This window comes from Enhydra lutris, unplaced genomic scaffold (assembly GCF_002288905.1).
Source record: "Enhydra lutris kenyoni isolate GAN:26980312 unplaced genomic scaffold, ASM228890v2 scaffoldscaffold13, whole genome shotgun sequence".
In the NCBI taxonomy this organism is placed as follows: Eukaryota; Metazoa; Chordata; class Mammalia; order Carnivora; family Mustelidae; genus Enhydra; species Enhydra lutris.
This window is the reverse complement of record NW_019154097.1, coordinates 26,329,753-26,347,983: the sequence shown is the minus strand read 5'-3', so window position 1 is coordinate 26,347,983 and position 18,231 is coordinate 26,329,753. Positions and strand designations below refer to the sequence as shown.

Sequence of the window (18,231 nt, the reverse complement as noted above, 5' to 3'; positions counted from 1 at the left end):
TGTGTCTACCATAAAGTAGAAGAAATGTTTTGTGATAGTGAATTATGACCAGGAATTTCAATGGATACATTTTTATTTTAAAAGGTAAAGCTTAAAGCTTTTCTTTAAAAGTAGTGGCTTTAAAACTTACCACATTTCCGTGAAGTCTGATTTAATGCAAGAAACTCATCAGCTTTAATATTGAGTTTCCCAGTTTTGCAAAGATTTGTGATCCTACCTTGGCATAACATAAATATGGAATGTAATTTGAGTATCAGTGTTATGCTAGAGTAAGATCTTTTATAAAAATAAAAATTCTGTGTTGATAATTCCTTTTTTCTAGAATGAGGCCTTTCCAAGATTCCTTTACTCTAAAGCTACAAAGATGGAATAGGGGCCTAATTAAAAAGTACATTTTGAAATAAATACACCATATTTATTTTGAAATAAATTATTTATTTTGATTTATTTTGAAATAAATACACCGTATACTTTGGAAATCAGTAGTAAAGACAATATTATTATTTGTTGTTGTTGTTTTGTATTCTTTTGATGTATAGACAGAATTTGAATTAAGTATTCCTACTATTGATTCTGACAACTATTTTTCTATTTCTTTCTGATTTGAAAATCAGGAGATATGTTATTTTTGTAGATATTATCCTAGGTTTGTGGAAAAGACAGACTGGGTAGATTCAAAGTCATTATTCTTACATGTATTTCCCTGGTGTTTGTTTAAATAGAGTAGTGTTTTTAATGATGAATTTCAAAGGAAAAGAAACAGTTGTATATGAAAAAGGAGTGGAAATTCTATACCTCTTTATCTTATTTTTTCTTTTTCTCTTTCATTTTACATGGGAGCAATTATAACCAAAGACTTAAGTTGGAGCCAAAGGAAAAAAATTCTACTTCTTTTAAATAACATTTTATTTATTTATTTTGTTATCAGTTAATTAATTAATCTATTTTGAAATTATTTTATTTTTAAAATTTATTTATTTGACAGAGATATACACAACAAGAGAGTGAACACAAGCAGGGGGAGTAGAAGAGGGAGAGGGAGAAGCAGGCTTCCCGACTAGCAGGGAGCGCCATGTGGGGCTTGATCCCAGGACTCTGGGATCATGACCTGAGCCGAAAGCAGAGCTTAACCACTGAGCCACCCAGGTGCCCCTAATTAATCTGTTTTAGAGAGATAAAGAGCACATGCATACGTGAGAACTGGAGTGGGGGTGAAGGGAAGGGGCAGAGGCAGAGGGAGGGAGGGAATCTCAAGGAGGCTATGCTGTACTCAGAGCAGATCCTGACACTGGGCTCGATTTCACGACTCTGAGATTAGCACCTGAGCCAAAATTAAAAGTTGGATGCTCAATTGACTGAGCACCCAGGTACGCCAGTTAAATAGCATTTTAAATCCTAAAATGTTCCACAACTTTTTTAAAAAATTTTATTTTATTTTATTTTTTAAAGATTTTATTTACTTATTTATTTATTTGACAGAGATCACAAGTAGGCAGAAAGGCAGGCAGAGAGAGAGGGGGGAGCAGGCTCCCTGCTGAGCAGAGAGCCCGATGCAGGGCTCGATCCCAGGACCCTGAGATCATGACCTGAGCCGAAGGTAGAGGCTTAACCCACTGAGCCATCCAGGCACCCCGTTCCACAACTTCTTGGCAGTAATCAACTGAAGCATTCATCAGTTCTTGCTATCTTAATTATAACATTAGCTTTGCAAAAGGCTTCAATTATTAGTTGGGTCCCATGTGATTTTAGTGTCACAGTCCAGCTAAAGTAGTTGCTTATGGGACACCAAGGCTTCTTTCTTGCAAAATCTAAGAATGTAGTAAAAAAAAAACAAAAACCCAAAACCCAAAAGAAATGAAAAAATGAACAAACAAAAGAAAACAGAGTCTAGTAAAACCTCATTGCTTAAAAAAAAAAAAACAAAAAAAACCTTTTGTGTTTTTTAAATTTACATCCAAAAAATTTTATTCATATGGTATTCAGTTCTATTAATGTTTAAAATTTGGGCATTAAGATTAAGTGCTGAGCCTTGATACATTTTAAATACATGTCTTCTAGCTTTTGCTACTTTGACATTGAACAGAAGACACATCAGTAAATATTATAGTACATTTTTTATCTCTTCTGAATATGGGGAAGAATGAAAAGTTTTGGAATAGCCTAGAGCAGATTTTTTTTTAAAATTTTCTTAATAAGTAATTTTTTTATTCTTCCAATATCTGAAGATATTGAAAGCAAGAGTGAAATCTTTGTTAAAGGAATGAAAAGGAGTCGGAAATTGAGTTTTGCAAAGGTATTTCCACAATTCTGCAAGAGGTTATAGATAGAATTCAGGCTATATTCCTAAATCAGATTCCTGTGAGTGCTCTGTGTTAGTTATATTTATGAATATTTTTCCAGCATCTGTGCAAAAATGCAATACTTGCTTTGTAATCATTTTAGTTCAGTAACAGTGGTCTTATCAATGAACATTTCTTTGTTCTCTGACATTTGCATCATGAATTGACGGGGGACATATTTTTTCATTTTCTTATTCAGACCTTTCATTTACTGCTTTTATAGTTCTTTTTTATCTGCAAAGCCTGACAGAAAAGGTACAAAAGGTTGTACCAAATTGTTTGAGTCTCCAGACCTCATAGTTAATTACAACATTCAGAAAGGACTTCAAAAAGAGACAGGGAGAGAAAACACATTAATTGGGACATAGTATCACAATTAATAAATTTCTAAAAACTACCATCAAAGTAGCTGCAGTTACCAAAACACAATTAAAATTCTCTAGAAGATACGGTGAACTTTTTACTGAGCAGTGACATGAGGTGGTTAAGAGCTGGATGCAGAAAGAAGACTACCAGTTGTATGAGAATAAGTCTTTAGTCTGTGTAGGGAGACAATCTCTTACCAGTACGGGTGTTTGTGCACAAAGGCAGTGGAGAGTTTATGGGACTTCTAAACAAAGTTACTCTCATTGCTGAAAATATTAATCTTCCTGGACCTCGGTAAGGAATGTTTGAAAAAGTTCAGTATTTGATTTAAATGCAATGATTACTTTGGATACTATTACTACAAAATCATAACGTATGTTCGAGTTCTCAGAGAAGAATGCCAAGTTATTGTCTCTTCTCTGGGCCTTTATATTTCTATTTTCAAATAAGTTTGGCACCAGATTTTAGTTTCTTATTCTTCCTTAGCATTCAAATCATTGCTCCTCAAAGTATTTCATTGCTTTTCAGAAGTCAAACAAAAAGAAAATATATTGCCGAAGATTGCCATCTCTCTGCTAACATTTATGTTACTTTCCTCTAATTATTTCTCTATAGAGCTTTCCCAAGAATCACAGGGCATTGAAAGAAAACCCACAGCTCAAATGATGGAGAATTTACTTCATATGTACTCTCAGGCAGCCAAATGAGATTTTTGGCATTTCATCCAGACTTGTCTGGGATTAGTTTTTGTGTCCTCTTCGTATTGTTTCCCATTAACACCCATACTAGTGACTTGCCATCCGTCATGTCACTGACTCCTTTGTGCTGCTTTGCTAAGATTCTACCTCATTAAAAAGTCATCACTTCATCTCTTGTTCTTGACTATATGTCCCTCCCACTGCTTCTATCATTTGAAATTCCTTTCTTCTTCTTCGTATTGCCAGCCTCCTAGTAAATTGCATTGTTTCTGCATTAACTTCTGTCTGGTTCTATATGAATGTCAAGAACTGCGAAGGCTCTGAGTGTTTACTCTACTTACAAGCTAACAAGTTATCCTGACACAATTTATTGGATATTCATAGTGCTTTACATTGATCACTGTTGTTCTTACTATTCGTTTAACTTGGGTCATTTCATTTGAGGTCAGTCACTGGGACAGGGCCTCAGATTCTGAGCTCCAAACAGAAAAGACGCATATGTCCTCTGGCATTTGGTATGCTTTGGTTTAACTTCCTTTCCTTTGGTTAATTTGGGGAGGAATGTTAACATGATAGTGTATTTTGTCTTCATAAATCAACCCCCTTCCTGGCATGAGGGTCGCCCCTCTTGCTGAAATATTTGCCATGTATTCCACTACTGCTAGGATGATTAATACAAGGGGCATATAATCAATAAATGCTCTTTTTCATCCTCCCTAAAACCACATCTGCAGTCCTTCTCTTTTCATCATTGTATTTGTAGGCACCTATATCGTTAATATATGAAGCTCAGGATACATATTATACCCCTTATTTTCTTCCTACATAACCTACAACTTGGATTTCTGAATGTTGGGACACTAACTCCATTTCCTAAACATTGTCAAAAACTGCCATGGTAATAAACCCAGGCTTTCTTGTCCACGGGGTATAACGAAGTGGCCTATGAATCTGACATCTAAATTGTTTATGTTATCTAGTATCTCTTTCTTCCAGCTGTTCTACTACTTCTCACAGTACCCCAGACTACCTCCAGCTTAGGGGTTGGGGCTGAGTGTAATAGGTACTATATTATGCCCTGTTTACAGAAGAGAAAAGGAAGGCACTGGAGGGTGGTTAACTTCTCTAAGGTCATAAAGTTAGGAATGAGAGTTGGACTTCAACCTGTAGCTGTCTGCCTTGATGACTGTACTCATAACTGCTTCACTTGACTGCCTCTTCAAATTATTGGCATCTGAGAGTTATAGGTAGTAGATGTTGTTACAGATTCACAGTAGGGATGATAGAATTAGAGTTTGAGGAGGAGTAAGTTTCAGCTGATTCTTGAATCAGGGGATAGGTTTGAATATGTGAAGAGTAGAGAGCATTTCAAGGAGGACAGAATGAGCAAAGGTCCAAAGATGAGACTAAAAAGAATATGTTTAGAGGATATTGAAGAGATTGACTAGGCTCTATAGAAGTATAAATAGCTAATTAACTTGATTAGTACTGAAGTTTATCCATTAGAACTTTATTGAAAAAAAAAACAATTTTTTTCTTCAAAGTTTTTAGATTAATTATGTTATTGAAAATACTTATCTAATTGATTGGGAACACTGATCCAGGTTTCAGATGGAAGTACATTAGTAAGGAGATAATAGAATAAAATTCTCAGTCTTAGACTTTTTTCTTAATCTGTTCATTTTGCTTCAGCTAGTTCTGCCCACACCAACATAATTTGGTTAGTTTAATTTGTGATGAAATTGGTCCAACAGGAGGAATTGGATGTATGTTGAAATTCTGCCAGATTTGGAAGAAAAATGTTATTTTAAGCATTCTGGTCATTTTTGGTAGAGTGTAGGTCTTACCATGAAGTTGTCATTGGCAACTTTTCAGACCACTAAACATGGCTTCCTTATTTACAAAAACCACACACACACACACACACCCCAAACACTAGAAATAATGTGAAAAAAAGTAACTCTGTCAAAGAAATGTCATGCTTACATACCCTAGTGAAAATAAGAACGTTAACTGAGTTGAGAAAGTTTACTGATAACTTTCCTAATTTGGAGTTGAAGAAATCTTGAATTCTTCTCTGAGATTTGTAACTAATTTACCCCTCATACTTGAATTATGCATAAAGTAAATCACTCACCAATATATGTATATTCATGCATTTGATCTATTTACAGATTAGAAGAGATGGAAAGAGCAGGGAGATAAGCTGACCCCAAAGGTTAGGAACTGAAGAAGAGTGGGAGGTATGGATTGGTATGGGCACGGTCAAGTGGGAATTTCTTTGTGGGATCATTTGCTTTGACTTGTAAGGATAAGCAGCTTGTGATGACATTAGGAATTTCAATTTCCTTTTCCAGACTAGAGAAGCAAATGCCTTTATAACATTCTATTTAAGATCTATTAAGACCCTGGATTTGCAGTTATTCAGTAACTTTAAAAAAAATCATCAAAAATGGCATTAAAGATTTATTTTTCCAAGCTACATTTTTATCAATATAATGCCATTTCATATAATGCCTTACCTCAGAAGTATACTCAGATGTATATGCCTCATACTCAGAAGTATAATTTATGCTAGATTTGGGGGGGACTTGTTAAACCTAGATTTGTAGCTATTTTGGAATTGGGGCTATTCCTAAACTGTTTACAATGTTTTATTTTATCTACAGTTGACTTTACTTGTTTTTCACATGCTCACAACAATTTGTGTTGATACTGTGTCAAACCATGTTGAAAATACTTTCTTGGTAAAATGAGTATAAACAATAGCAAAAACCAAATTCAAGCTGACCTTTAAATACATCTACATTTAAAGGCTAAAGCCAAGGACTTCAAAATATTTTCATCCAAAGAACTCTTTGAAATGTAGCTAAAGGAAAGTTCTTTTTCTAAATCTTAAAACTTAGGAAAGAGAGTCAAACTGTGATTGGTTTTAGCCCACTGATCAGGATGACTGTGTAAACTTTCTCATCTGGGACTTACTGTTCATCCTTTCCTTAAAGTTTCAACTCTCCATGAATTCTTTCCTGGGAAGAGTATATTAGCTTATGATTCCAGCTCTAGCATAATTTTGTCTGACGTGAATAAGTGACCGCAGTAAACCATTTGAGCTTTAGACTTGTGCTGCTATACAATGCGAGTATTCATGGTTTAACATGTTGCCATTTCCAGCATGTGATCTCAGTGCCATGTAGGTAAGAATAGGCCTTTGGAGGTTTCCAGTCCAGAAAAACTGAATGGTATACAGGATTTCCCCCATTCTCCCCACCCCCCTCTATGGGAGTGTATAGTGTAGGAGCCTAGAAGACAAAGATTACTGGCAAGGACATTGAGAATATTAGCTTCCTAATTATGAGTGATGTATGGTTTTATATACTTGACTGTCTATATTTCCCGTGTTCAATAAATGGGGCAGCAAGTGAATTTGAACCCAAATTCATGTTTTTCTATCCTTACAAAATTGTCATGAACACTAATTAGGAAAAATAAAATAGCATTCATTTTATTAAGAAAGCATTAAATCTTAGCTACTGATGTCTCTTCTCTTCTCTCCTTTATAGAATATGCATGTAACTGCTCTGTGGTGGGAAGCCTAGATGTGAATCGCTGCAACCAGACCACAGGGCAGTGTGAGTGTCTGCCACCTTATCAAGGGCTCCGCTGTGACACCTGCAGGGAGGGCTTTTACCCGAATCACACTTCTGGGCTCTGTCTGCCATGTGACTGTAGTCCACACGGAGCCCTCAGCGCGCTCTGCAGCAGGTAAGCAGCAGAGGGTGGAGGTGAGGCTATTTTTTCAAGAAAGAGAAAAGGCTCTTGTTCTCAAGGACCAGAGTGGTTTAAATAAAGGGGGAAGGGAGGCATCGGTTTATAAAATATTTCATATACTTGTATCTCCTCACTTAGTGTACTTAATACCAAAATTAAAAAGCCTTTAATTTGCTGATCTAGTTCTTCAAAAGCACCTGGTCACCAATTTTGCTTTGTGATAATTTCTCTAAATTTCATGGAAAAAAATTATTGAGAAAGCAATCTCCTCTTGGAAGTGATAACTTCCTGGCATTTCCAGTGGAAACGTTCGTGTTGTTTATTCACATGCCATTGGATTTTCAGAAAACTTACTCTTTGCTTTATTTTGTCTCTTATCCAAATGCCAGAACTGTTTCTTTGCACATCTGAGGCTTAAAGTTGGTAATATCCTGATTTCTCTAACTTTTGGGGAGAAGACTGGTTTCACCAACACAGTTTGTGGAACCAAAACTTGATTAAGTAGGAATTACCTGGAAATTACCTTTAAAATAGTACGTTATTTGGAGACTATTTAATATTGTAAAACAGTGTCCCACCATCTGAAGATTTGCCTTCTACTACATTGAAAGTAATTATTCTTTGACATTGTATGAGGCACCTAGCTTTTTGTGAACCCCAAATCAAAAAGCTGAAGAGACAGTGTTATGTGATGATAAAAACATAAGCTTTATAATTAGGCTAACTTGGGTATAGATCCAAGATCTTTTGCCACTTGGAGCTTTGTGCTTTCAGCAAGTTATTTCATTTTTCTGAGCCTCGCTTTCTCCTCAAGTTCATTGTGAAGGTTAAATGGATAAATGCACGTAAAATGCCTAGCACGCATCACACAATACATTCTGGTTTGTTTTAATGTCAAAGGAATACTGTTGGCTTAAATGAAGGAATAGTTTTGAAGAACTTTTAGCTCTTTGGCAGAAGTCTCTTTATACAAGCAGTAGTTATCTTGGATGCTTTATAAATCATACTATACACGTGATATGCAATATTGTATCATATCATACCTCTATTAAAAATATGGATGTGAACTTGATTAAGAAGTTTATAATTTTAGGTGCCTGGGTGGCTCAATCGGTTAAGTGCCTGCCTTCAGCTCAGGTCATAATCCCTGGGTCCTGGGATTGAGTTCCGCATTGGGCTCCCTGCTGAGATGGGAGTCTGCTTCTCCCTCTCCTTCTGCCCCCGAACCCCACTCATGCTTTCTCTCTCTAGCTTGCTGTCTCTCAAATAAATAAATAAAATCGTAAAAAACAAAGAGAAGTTTATAATGCAACAATAATCAATGTTTATGATGATTGATATTTTTAGGGAGTTATTTGTTTTAATCTTTGGAACTCTTTTTACGTGGGTTTTTAAATCACAGGGATACTAAGTGGCAGAGGAAGAAGTCTCAGTTAGGATTCTAAGCCCAGTGTCCCTATCACCATGTCCTGCAGCTTCTATAATGAGAAAACTGATAATCATTCTGTTATTTGCGACTGAGAATATAGTAGTTGCTTATCATTGCTCCCTTTGCTCCCATAAAAACATGCCTGCACAAGTTATCCTTAGAAGGTTCAACTTCCTTACCATTTTACAAGATGAGATTTGGATAAGTTTGCTCATTCTAATATCTAATGGCATGACTACTGCTTCCTTTAGAATGAGATTCTACAAACACATTGTTTTTCTTGAGAACCTTGGAGTGATAAAACAGTGTTTACTTCTAGGCCAAACTGCTTTATTAGAGGAGAAAGAAATAAGGGGAGCATTGAGAGGGAGTTTTAAAAGTTGGAGAGGAGGAAAAAACAGTAATTTTAAAATTCATGTAATATCTTGCTGTGTCCATTGATCTTTTACACATTATTTCTTTTTAAAAAATATTTATTTATTTTAGACACGCAGAGAGAGGTGGCATGTGAGTGGGGGGTGGTGGCAGGGGAAAGAATCTTCAGGCCAGCTCTCTGCTGAGCATGGAGCCCTACAAGGGGCTCGGTCGATCCTACCACCCATGAGATTGTGACCTGAACTGAAACCAAGAGTTGGATGCTTAAGTGGCTGAGCCACCCAGGCAGCCCTATAAATTATTTCTGATTTTTTTCCCCCAACAGTTAATGCCATTAAGTGACACAGGCTAAACACTGTTCTGAAAATAGGTCGTAACTAGAGAGTAGTGGAAAAGTGCATTGGACTAGTAACTCAAAGATCCAGGGCTGGGGTCAGTAAGCTACAGCCGTGAACCAAATCCAGCCTGCTGCTGCTTTTGTAAGTAAAGTGTCATTGGAAAGCAGGTGTACTCCCTTGTTTATATATCATCTGTGATGGCTTTTGTGCTGCCGTGGCAGAGTTGACTCATTGCAGCAGAGACTGTGTGGCCTGCAAACGTAATGTATTTACTGTCTGGGTCTTTAAGAAAAAGTTTGCCAAACCCTGGTTTAGGGTTCCAGTCCTAGTAGATATTGCCATGTAGCTTTGGGAAAGTCACTTTACTTTTCAAAGGATTTATCTTTTAATTTGTACAGTGGTGGTTATAATCCATGTCCTGTTTCTTGTATAGAGTTGTTTTGTCTTAAGGATCAAACAAGAAAATTCACGTGTCAATTTTTACAACCCATACTTTCTAGACATATAATAAAAATAATAGTAGAAACCATTTTTTGAGCATATACTTTATGCTAGGTCACTTACGTTCATTATCTCATTAATTTTCAAAAAACTCCCTTGAGGAGAGCACTGTTATTTTCCCACTTTGAATATGAGAATTTTGATGTTCAGGGGGTACAGTTAACTTACATAACTTACACACCAAAGCTACCATTCAATTCATTTGAACAAATGTAATAAGCAAGTGCTTATTCCGTGAAGCAGAATGACTTCATACTTACACAATTGTTTTTCTTAGTAGAAAGGTTCTTGGTATTTAACACCCAAATACCCCAGAATGTTCTTATCTCTCAATTAAATGTGTTTTGGCTGATGGTTATATAAGAAAGATTTGTATTTATATCCCAGAAACTCAATAATGTCATATACAACATTTTAAACAAAGTAACATGTGGGAAGTCTTGTATTAAATGCCAGATGTAACTGGGGTAATGTCAGAATGCCATGTAAACAATCTGTAAAGTGCACCTCACGTCAACAAAGAGGATGTGCATGTGTTACTGCATATCAGGCCCCTGGTGACAACCGTGGGAATTGCTTTGGATCAGGAAGGGATGTCATAGGCATTATATGTCTTAACATGGGAGTTTGCTGCTTATTTACAGGTGTTTTATTGTGTTTTAGTTACACTCTAGAAAGTTGGTTAGTAGTTTTTGGTTGATAGATAATGGATTGTAATTATTTTCATTTGAAATATTGGAAAATGGGTTTTTTTATTGGCGTTTCATGTAGAATACATGATTTTCAGTAATGGATGCTTGATGTTAAGCAGGAGGGAGAAGATACCTGTATTATTATTATTATTACTTGATCTATATGGACTGTTTTCTCTGTGTACCTGATGTACCTATCCTTAGTAGGTCTTTTTTTTATGAATAATATGTAATTTTATAATATCTGCATGCAGTCAAAGTATGTTGATTTTTCACATCATTTACCATCATCTTCTAATTGCCATCGAGAAGGACCTTGTTTCCCCTGCAGCCCTTAAAAGTGATGTCTGTTTTCTCTCTCTTGTTCCTCTTCTCTCAAGACCTGGCGTTGGAGTAGATAATCTTCCTTACTCCTCATTGCTGCTTGCAGAGTGCTCTCCCTTCTCCCTTTCTAAAACCCTGCGTCTGAAGCTCTTAGCAGCAGAGCATGCTGTTCTACTCTGTGTTGCTGTTCCCCTACCAGGAACCACCCCTGATCTCTTATCCATGGCTCACTGTTGTCTCTCTGCCATGACATCTGTCAAAATCCTGGATGATTTCAGTACTATAGACGATCTCAATGCTTTGGCCTTTCAGTTTCTTGACCTCTCTTCCAATAAGCCTTCCTCCTTGCTCCCAATATCTTTATTTGTTTTACTTGCCCTATTTCTTGATTGTCTATGGCCCCAAAGTTAGGTATATTAATTTTTTGAGATAAATCCATAATCTTTTTCTATGGGTTACTGTGGAGTAATATTTAATTTAAAAAATTTTAACAGTGTTATTTCAAATGTCAGGCAATTTGTCAGAACAAATAGCACATCACTGAAGTCCTTTAAAAACCTGTAATCAAAGGAAGTCTTTAGAAAGAAGGTTTGGGAGTTCTAAATACAGCTGTAAACAGTGCCTTTCTCACTACCAGAAAGGAAGTTAAATTGACATAAGACCAGAAGAACAGAAATGGGAAGTTGCAGGACTATGTACTTTGGCAAGAACATGTGGGTGAACTATGAAGAAACACCTCTGTGTTCTGCTCTGCTATAAATTATATGAGTTAAGGAAAAAGGAAATTGTAGGCAAGCAGCGTATGTGTAGTAGAAAGGAAGTGGAATCTGAAGTCAGTGACTTTGATTCTATTCTTAGTTTAGCCCCCTACTAACTGTATAACCTTCATACTTATGGAATATAAGGAATAACATGGAGGACATTGGGAGAAGGAAGGGAAAAGTGAAGGGGGGGGAATCGGAGGGGGAGAGCCTATGAGAGCCTACTTCGGGAAACAAACTGAGGGTTTAGAGGGGATGGGGTGGGGCAATGGGTGAGCGCAGTGATGGGTATCAAGGAGACATGTATTGCATGGAACACTGGGTGTTATACGTAAACAATGAATCTTGGAACACTACATCAAAAACTAATGATGTACTATATGGTGACTAACATAATATAATAACAAAATTGAAATTAAAAAAATTAGATATCTGACCTCTCTGAGCCTCAGTGTTTTCATCTGTAAATTATATATATGACTTGAAGGATTTTTGTGAGACTTGAATTGTGTGTGTCTGCATGTGTGTGTGTGTGTGTCCCCACTTACCTTATGACTGGCACATAGATTCAGCTCAATAACTCCCTAGAGGTTGAGTCTATTTTTTTTAACCCACTGAGCCACCCAGGTGCCCCTGGGTCTATTTTTTTTTAAAAACATGATGAATTGAATTGGTGACTCACCAAAGAGGAGGATTAAGTCCACCTGTGTTGTGTATGAGGAGGGATTGGGTATTTGTTTTTGTTGGTAGGCTAAAGAAGAAATTGTTCATTCTAACAGGAAAAAAAGGTATAAATTATTTTCCTCCATTTTCACAAACATGTTAAACCTCTTAAAATTGGACAATCTGTATTTTCTTTTTTAAGAGGTGAGGAGAGAGAGAGAGAGAGGATAAGTGTGGAGGGGCAGAGGGAGAGGAAGAGAATCTTAAATAGGCTCTACGTCCAGCTTGGAGCCCAATGCGGGGCTTGATCTCACAACCTGAGATTATGACTCGAGCAAAAATCAAGAGTTGGATGCTTAACCAACTGAGCCACCAGGCACCCCAACAATCTATATTTAATAATAATAATAATAATAATAGTTAAAGTTAATCAAACACATGCTAGGCACTATCCTAAGCCCTTCATTTGCATGTAACAGTTGATTTAATCCCTATAGCAACTGTATCAGCAAGCGCTATTATTATAATTCTCATTTGCACAGGAAAAAAAATTGGAAGCTAGGTAAATTGCCTAACTTATGAGTAATAACCAGTAAGTAAAAGTGTTGGGATTGAAACATTTGTAACTTGGAACTAGAGTTTGGGATATATTAGATTATACATACTAAAATTACCTAAATTGTATGTTAGATTATAAGATTGTTAACTCACAAAGAGGAGCAAAAATTCTGGAGTAAAACAATATTGCTTTTGCTCTTGTCTAGAAGCCTGTAACCTATGCTAGACTAAAGGGCACAAAACTACTAGAAGACAATACAAAACAGTTTATAAATGCATGCTGAATTTCTAGGTCAAATAGTTTAGAGCGAGAAAAGAATAAACTGAAGTAATAAGGGAAAAGGCTTTCCAGAGGAGGTGGGAACTGAGATGCGCCTTCTAAATTATGATTTGGGAAGGCAGAGGGCTGAGAAGAAGACCTTATCAGGAGAAAAAAAACCATGCAGATTAAAGTGAATTTCCTAAGATTATACAATGAGATGAGAAATCTGAGCTCTTAACACCTACTCAAAATTCTTTTCTGTTTCCACCTCCCTGTTCTCTTTTTAAAAACAAATTGAAGTAGAAGAGTGGACTCAATTCTATCCTGATTCTCTTGTACATCCAATACTCATGGACCAAACAGCTGGCTTCTAAAAAATTCATCTCGCTGTTCTTTATGCCCCTATATTTTCAGTGGGAGTTGCACTAGTGAGGGTAGAACTTGGCTATGGGAACCAGATGTGGGTTGAGCAACGTCTTTATGTGCAAACACAAAGTCCTTTATGTACTGACAGATGGCCACCCCCTCACAGAACAATTGATGTTCCAACCTGTTTAATTGGGAGGGAGTCGGTCTATGATATCTTTTCATTTTTGCTTTTGCAGTGCATTTCTAATGTTTTCCTGATTTATATTTGGACATATGTTTAATAAGTGAATGAAGAAATCACATAACATTTTATCTCAAAAAATCAGCTTGCCCGGTGAGAGCTTGTATCTCTTACTACAGCCCTTAAAATATTGTCAGGGTTGGCTTTATATGGAGGCAATTATATAATGATTTGAGATTTTTAAAATGCATCTATAGTAGGTCAGTATGTTAGGTGCATCGTTATAGACTGTCTCTGTAAGGTAACAAAGAAGTTCTGCCGTGGTGTAATATCCTTTTACATAAAATCTGTGGTTGCTGCCATACCCTGAGTGTATTTTGAAATATTTATTATTTTGCATCTTAACTATGGGAATATGTCCCAGGACAGAGGGCAAAATTTTACTCATGAAGTCAACTTATAATGAAATAAATGTCAAATAGAAAGATGACAAACCTCTGAGGCACACATTCACATGGGACTCAGATAAATCATCGCTTGTGTCATAATTTGGAGTAACAGCTGCTTGTGTAAACTCTTCTTTATTACTTTGCATATAATTCTGGGAGATACAGAAAAAGTTATTTGATTACTAGAAACAATTAACAATTGAGGAAAGCTGTGTCATTTTATTCATTCATTCATTTCATTCAATAAAGGCATTGCCCTTGCCAACTCTGTGTCCAAAGACATTATCCCTGTGCTCATGGCACTTGTCAGTGGAAAGACAGAGCATGGGATATCTTTCCATCTTTTTGTGTCTTCCTCAATTTCTTTCCTAAATGTTCTGTAGTTTCTAGAGCTTAGATCCTTTACGTCTTTAGTTAGGTTTATTTCTAGGTATCATACTTACGGTTTTTGTTGCTATTGTGAATGGAATTGATTCCTCAGTTTCTCTTTCTACAGTTACATTGTTAGTGTACAGAAAAGCAACTGATTTGTGTGCATTGATTTTGTATCCTGCCGCATTGCTCAATTGCTGTATGAGTTCTAGTAATTTAGGGTTGGAGTCTTTTGGGTTTTCCACATGCAGTATCATGTCATCTGCAAGGAGAGTTTGACTTCTTCTTTGCCCATTTGGATGCCTTTTATTTCTTTTTTGTTGTCTGATTGTTGAGGCTAGGATTTCTAGTACTGTGTTGAACAATAGTGGTGAGAGTGGGCATCCCTGCCCTGTGCCTGATCTTAAGGGAAAAGCTCTCAGCTTTTCCCCATTGAGAATTATATTTGCTGTGGGCTTTTCATAGATGGTTTTTATGATATTGAGGAATGTTCTCTCTACCCCTATACTCTGAAGAGTTTTAATCAGAAATGGATGTTCTATTTTGTCAAATGTTTTTTTCTGCATCAATTGAGAAGGTCATATGGTTCTTGTTTTTTCTTTCATTGATGTGCTCTACCACATTGATTGATTTGCAGATGTTGAACAACCCTTGTGGAAAGATAGAAAGACAAACAAAATATGAGTATTCAGAAAAGTGCACAGGAGATTCAGGGAAGTGTTGAGTGAAAAAGTTGCATTTAAATTGAGACCTGAAAGAGGAGTAGAAATTTGTATGAAATAGCAAGGCATCTTCAGTAGAGTGCAAGTGTCTCACTATTTCTCAAAGGCAAGAACGCTTGTTAGTGGTAGAAAAAAAGGGTTGAAGGAGAGTGGGAAATGATGAGATGAGACTTTTTCTGTTTACTGTTGTATCTTTAACACCTAGAACAGTGCCTGGCACAAAGTAGATTCAGTAAATACTTGATGAATGAATAGAATGAATGAATGAAGAATAAGAAGGACCAGACCATAAAAGGCCTAATTTTATCCATTGAAGAGATGCAAATTTTATCCATTGAAGAATATCAAAAAAGGAGTGATGTTGGATTTGCTTTCAAGAAAAATCACTCTGGGGCACCTGGGTAGCTCAGTGGGTTGAGCCTCTGCCCTCGGCTCAGGTCATGATCTCAGGGTCCTAGAATCGAAGCCCACATTGGGTTCTCTGCTCAGCAGGGAGCCTGCTTCCTCCCCTCTCTCTTTGCCTGCCTCTCTGCCTACTTGTGATCTCTTTCTCTGTCAAATAAATAAATAAAAATCTTTAAAGAAAAATCACTCTGTCAGAAATCTGGTGGATAAAAGAGAGTGAGCTCAGGGGAGGAGACCAGTGAAACTGGACACTGGCATTGGTATTGGCAATGGTACAAGAGAGAAGGGAACCAATATAAGAGGTATTTGGAGAATAAAATGTGACAAGGCTAGGTATTTGTTGGTACATATGGAGTAAGGGGGAGAGCAATAGAGATGACTCCCATGTTTCTTTCTGGCTTGGGCACATGAGTGAAGAGATATTCCATTAACTAGATAAAGAATACAGGAAACTTAGCAAGTTGGAGGGGGATGATGATGTTAGGGTTCAAATGTGTTCATTTTGAAGTGATTATGAGATATTCAGATAGAGATATCTGATAAGATAGGTGCATATCCATTGTGTAACAAACTCAAGAAATTTTCTAGGATATTCTTCTGCTATTCCTTTGGAAAATAGAGCAGAGCCTTACAGCTTTAATTTTATTTAAAAATAATTTTATTCTGTATCCCAGTTATCATTCTGGCAATGGTACAAATATCTAGTTTAAATTATCTTTTTTAAATTCACTTTTATGTTTTTTTCCTTGAAGGTAGAATTTTAAAAGGTAGCTGTCTTAGTCAAAAGCAGGTAATTGACCCCCTTATCCTATCATGATTAATTTGTTTCAATAAATATTCATACAGTGCCAATGGCTTATGTGTTAGAAGATATTTTAAGCACATTACACCAAGTATCCTGTTAAGTTCATGGTAAAAGAAATTAGACTAAAATTTGAATGTTAACAAATGGCTAGACAGGGCTCATTCAGAAAAAGGCACCAAGAGCATTGAATTTAAGTGTAAATAATGTATGTCTATTACAGTTTAGATGGCTCTGTGTGTTTTTCAGTACACTTCTATTTTAAATCCTCCATTTAATACAGGGCTTGTTCTGCTTTCCTGGTCTTCTAATTATTAACTAGATAACAGCTGTAGTCAAATGAATGGAAAAAAACACAACACATCTTTCTTCCAGCTATTGGTGACCTTTGAGAACATGAAAATAACATGTCACAGTGAGTTGGTATAGTGGCTGTTGATCAAATAGGGTATTTTCCCTAACCCATGCTGCAAACTCTTCTACTTAATTATTTTATTAAGCCACTTTTAGGCCAGTTTGAGATTTTTGAAAGAAATATTTTAAAGCTTAAATTTAGTTATTGATAATGTTAAAAGATCATTTGTTTGGTTTCTGCTGAGAGACTCTCCCAAATATGTAGATGTATATATGCTAATAATACAATAATCATGTTCATACAAATTGCAGTATTTGGTATCAGGGTGCTTATATAACAAATTATGTGCAGGATACTTTACTAGACCTTGTGGGGAATAAAAGATTAGTAAGACAATGGGTCTTATTCCAAAAGAGCTTCCTGTCTAGGAAGGACACTAAAAAAGTATAGAAATAATTATAATAGGAAGTAAAAATTGACCGACATCATAAACTATAAGGGTAAATTAGTAAGGGGATTAAGAATCTGGGTGATCTCACTTATAGCTGAAAATATCAGAGATTATTTCATAGAAGAGATAGATTTTGACCTCAGTTTTGAAGATAGGAAAGGATTAGGCTTACAGAAGTGGAGAAGGTGGGAAAGGATGTTAGAAAACAGGAAAGAGGAAGATTAATGTCTCAGAGATGTGCTTACACAGGATGTAAGGTGGAAGAGAAGTGGGGGCAGAGGAGATAAATCTGGCAAGTCCTGCTAGGGTCAGGTCAAGAGGGCCTCAAGGGCCAGATAAATGATTTGGCTTTTATTCGTGATGCAATTTTTAAGCAGAAGAAAGATCAGCACTGTGTCCTAGCAGTAGTAGAATGGATGGATATAAGCAGGGGGCAATTAGAGGCAGAATGAAAACTAGTGAGGGCCAAAATTAGGATAATAATTAGAACAGAGAGAAAATTGACAGTGGGCAATAGTGAAAATGGTGATATGCCCCATGATAGCAGGGTTTCTGTGCATAATTGCCTAGCAAGTTTGTGATTTTTTGCACTACTACATATCCACAAATCTAAAGGTAGTTTGTATTTCTAAATTGTATTTAAGGAATCGCTCAGTCCGAGGGTTCCTTCTCAGGCCCATATTCTCTCCCTGTGTTCCCGTTCTGCCTTTGTTGCAGGCTGCGGGGACTGAATCTGCTCTCCTACATGCTTCAGTAGCTGCTGCCATGCACTGCATTGCATGGCATTTGATCCCCCCTGAGCCTTGCTGCTGAGCGTCAAGCAGGGTCCCCACACCCATGTTCTTTCTGTGCAGCTAAAAATAATTCCAAGGGCCCTTTAGCTTATGAGAGTTTAAAAACTATTAATCTTTGTAGAAAGGCCTGTGGGGGTAGCCAGTATAATAGATATGGGAAAGTTGAATGGTTATATAAATGGCAGACTTTTCCACAAACAAGGTTCAGATGTAGGCACACCTCTCTTATTTTCCCACTTAATTACTCTGAGACTCAT

At 36.6% G+C, this 18,231-nt stretch overlaps 1 protein-coding gene across 1 annotated transcript in view; it reads left to right on the top strand.

Annotated features, from left to right (window-relative positions):
• Positions 1-18,231, top strand: part of LOC111145888 (multiple EGF like domains 9) — an 83,266-nt gene that overhangs the window by 34,823 nt on the left and 30,212 nt on the right. The window contains exon 2 of the mRNA XM_022501183.1: positions 6,964-7,165. Coding sequence (XP_022356891.1) covers positions 6,964-7,165 — 202 coding nt within the window. The remainder of the gene's footprint in view (positions 1-6,963; positions 7,166-18,231) is intronic.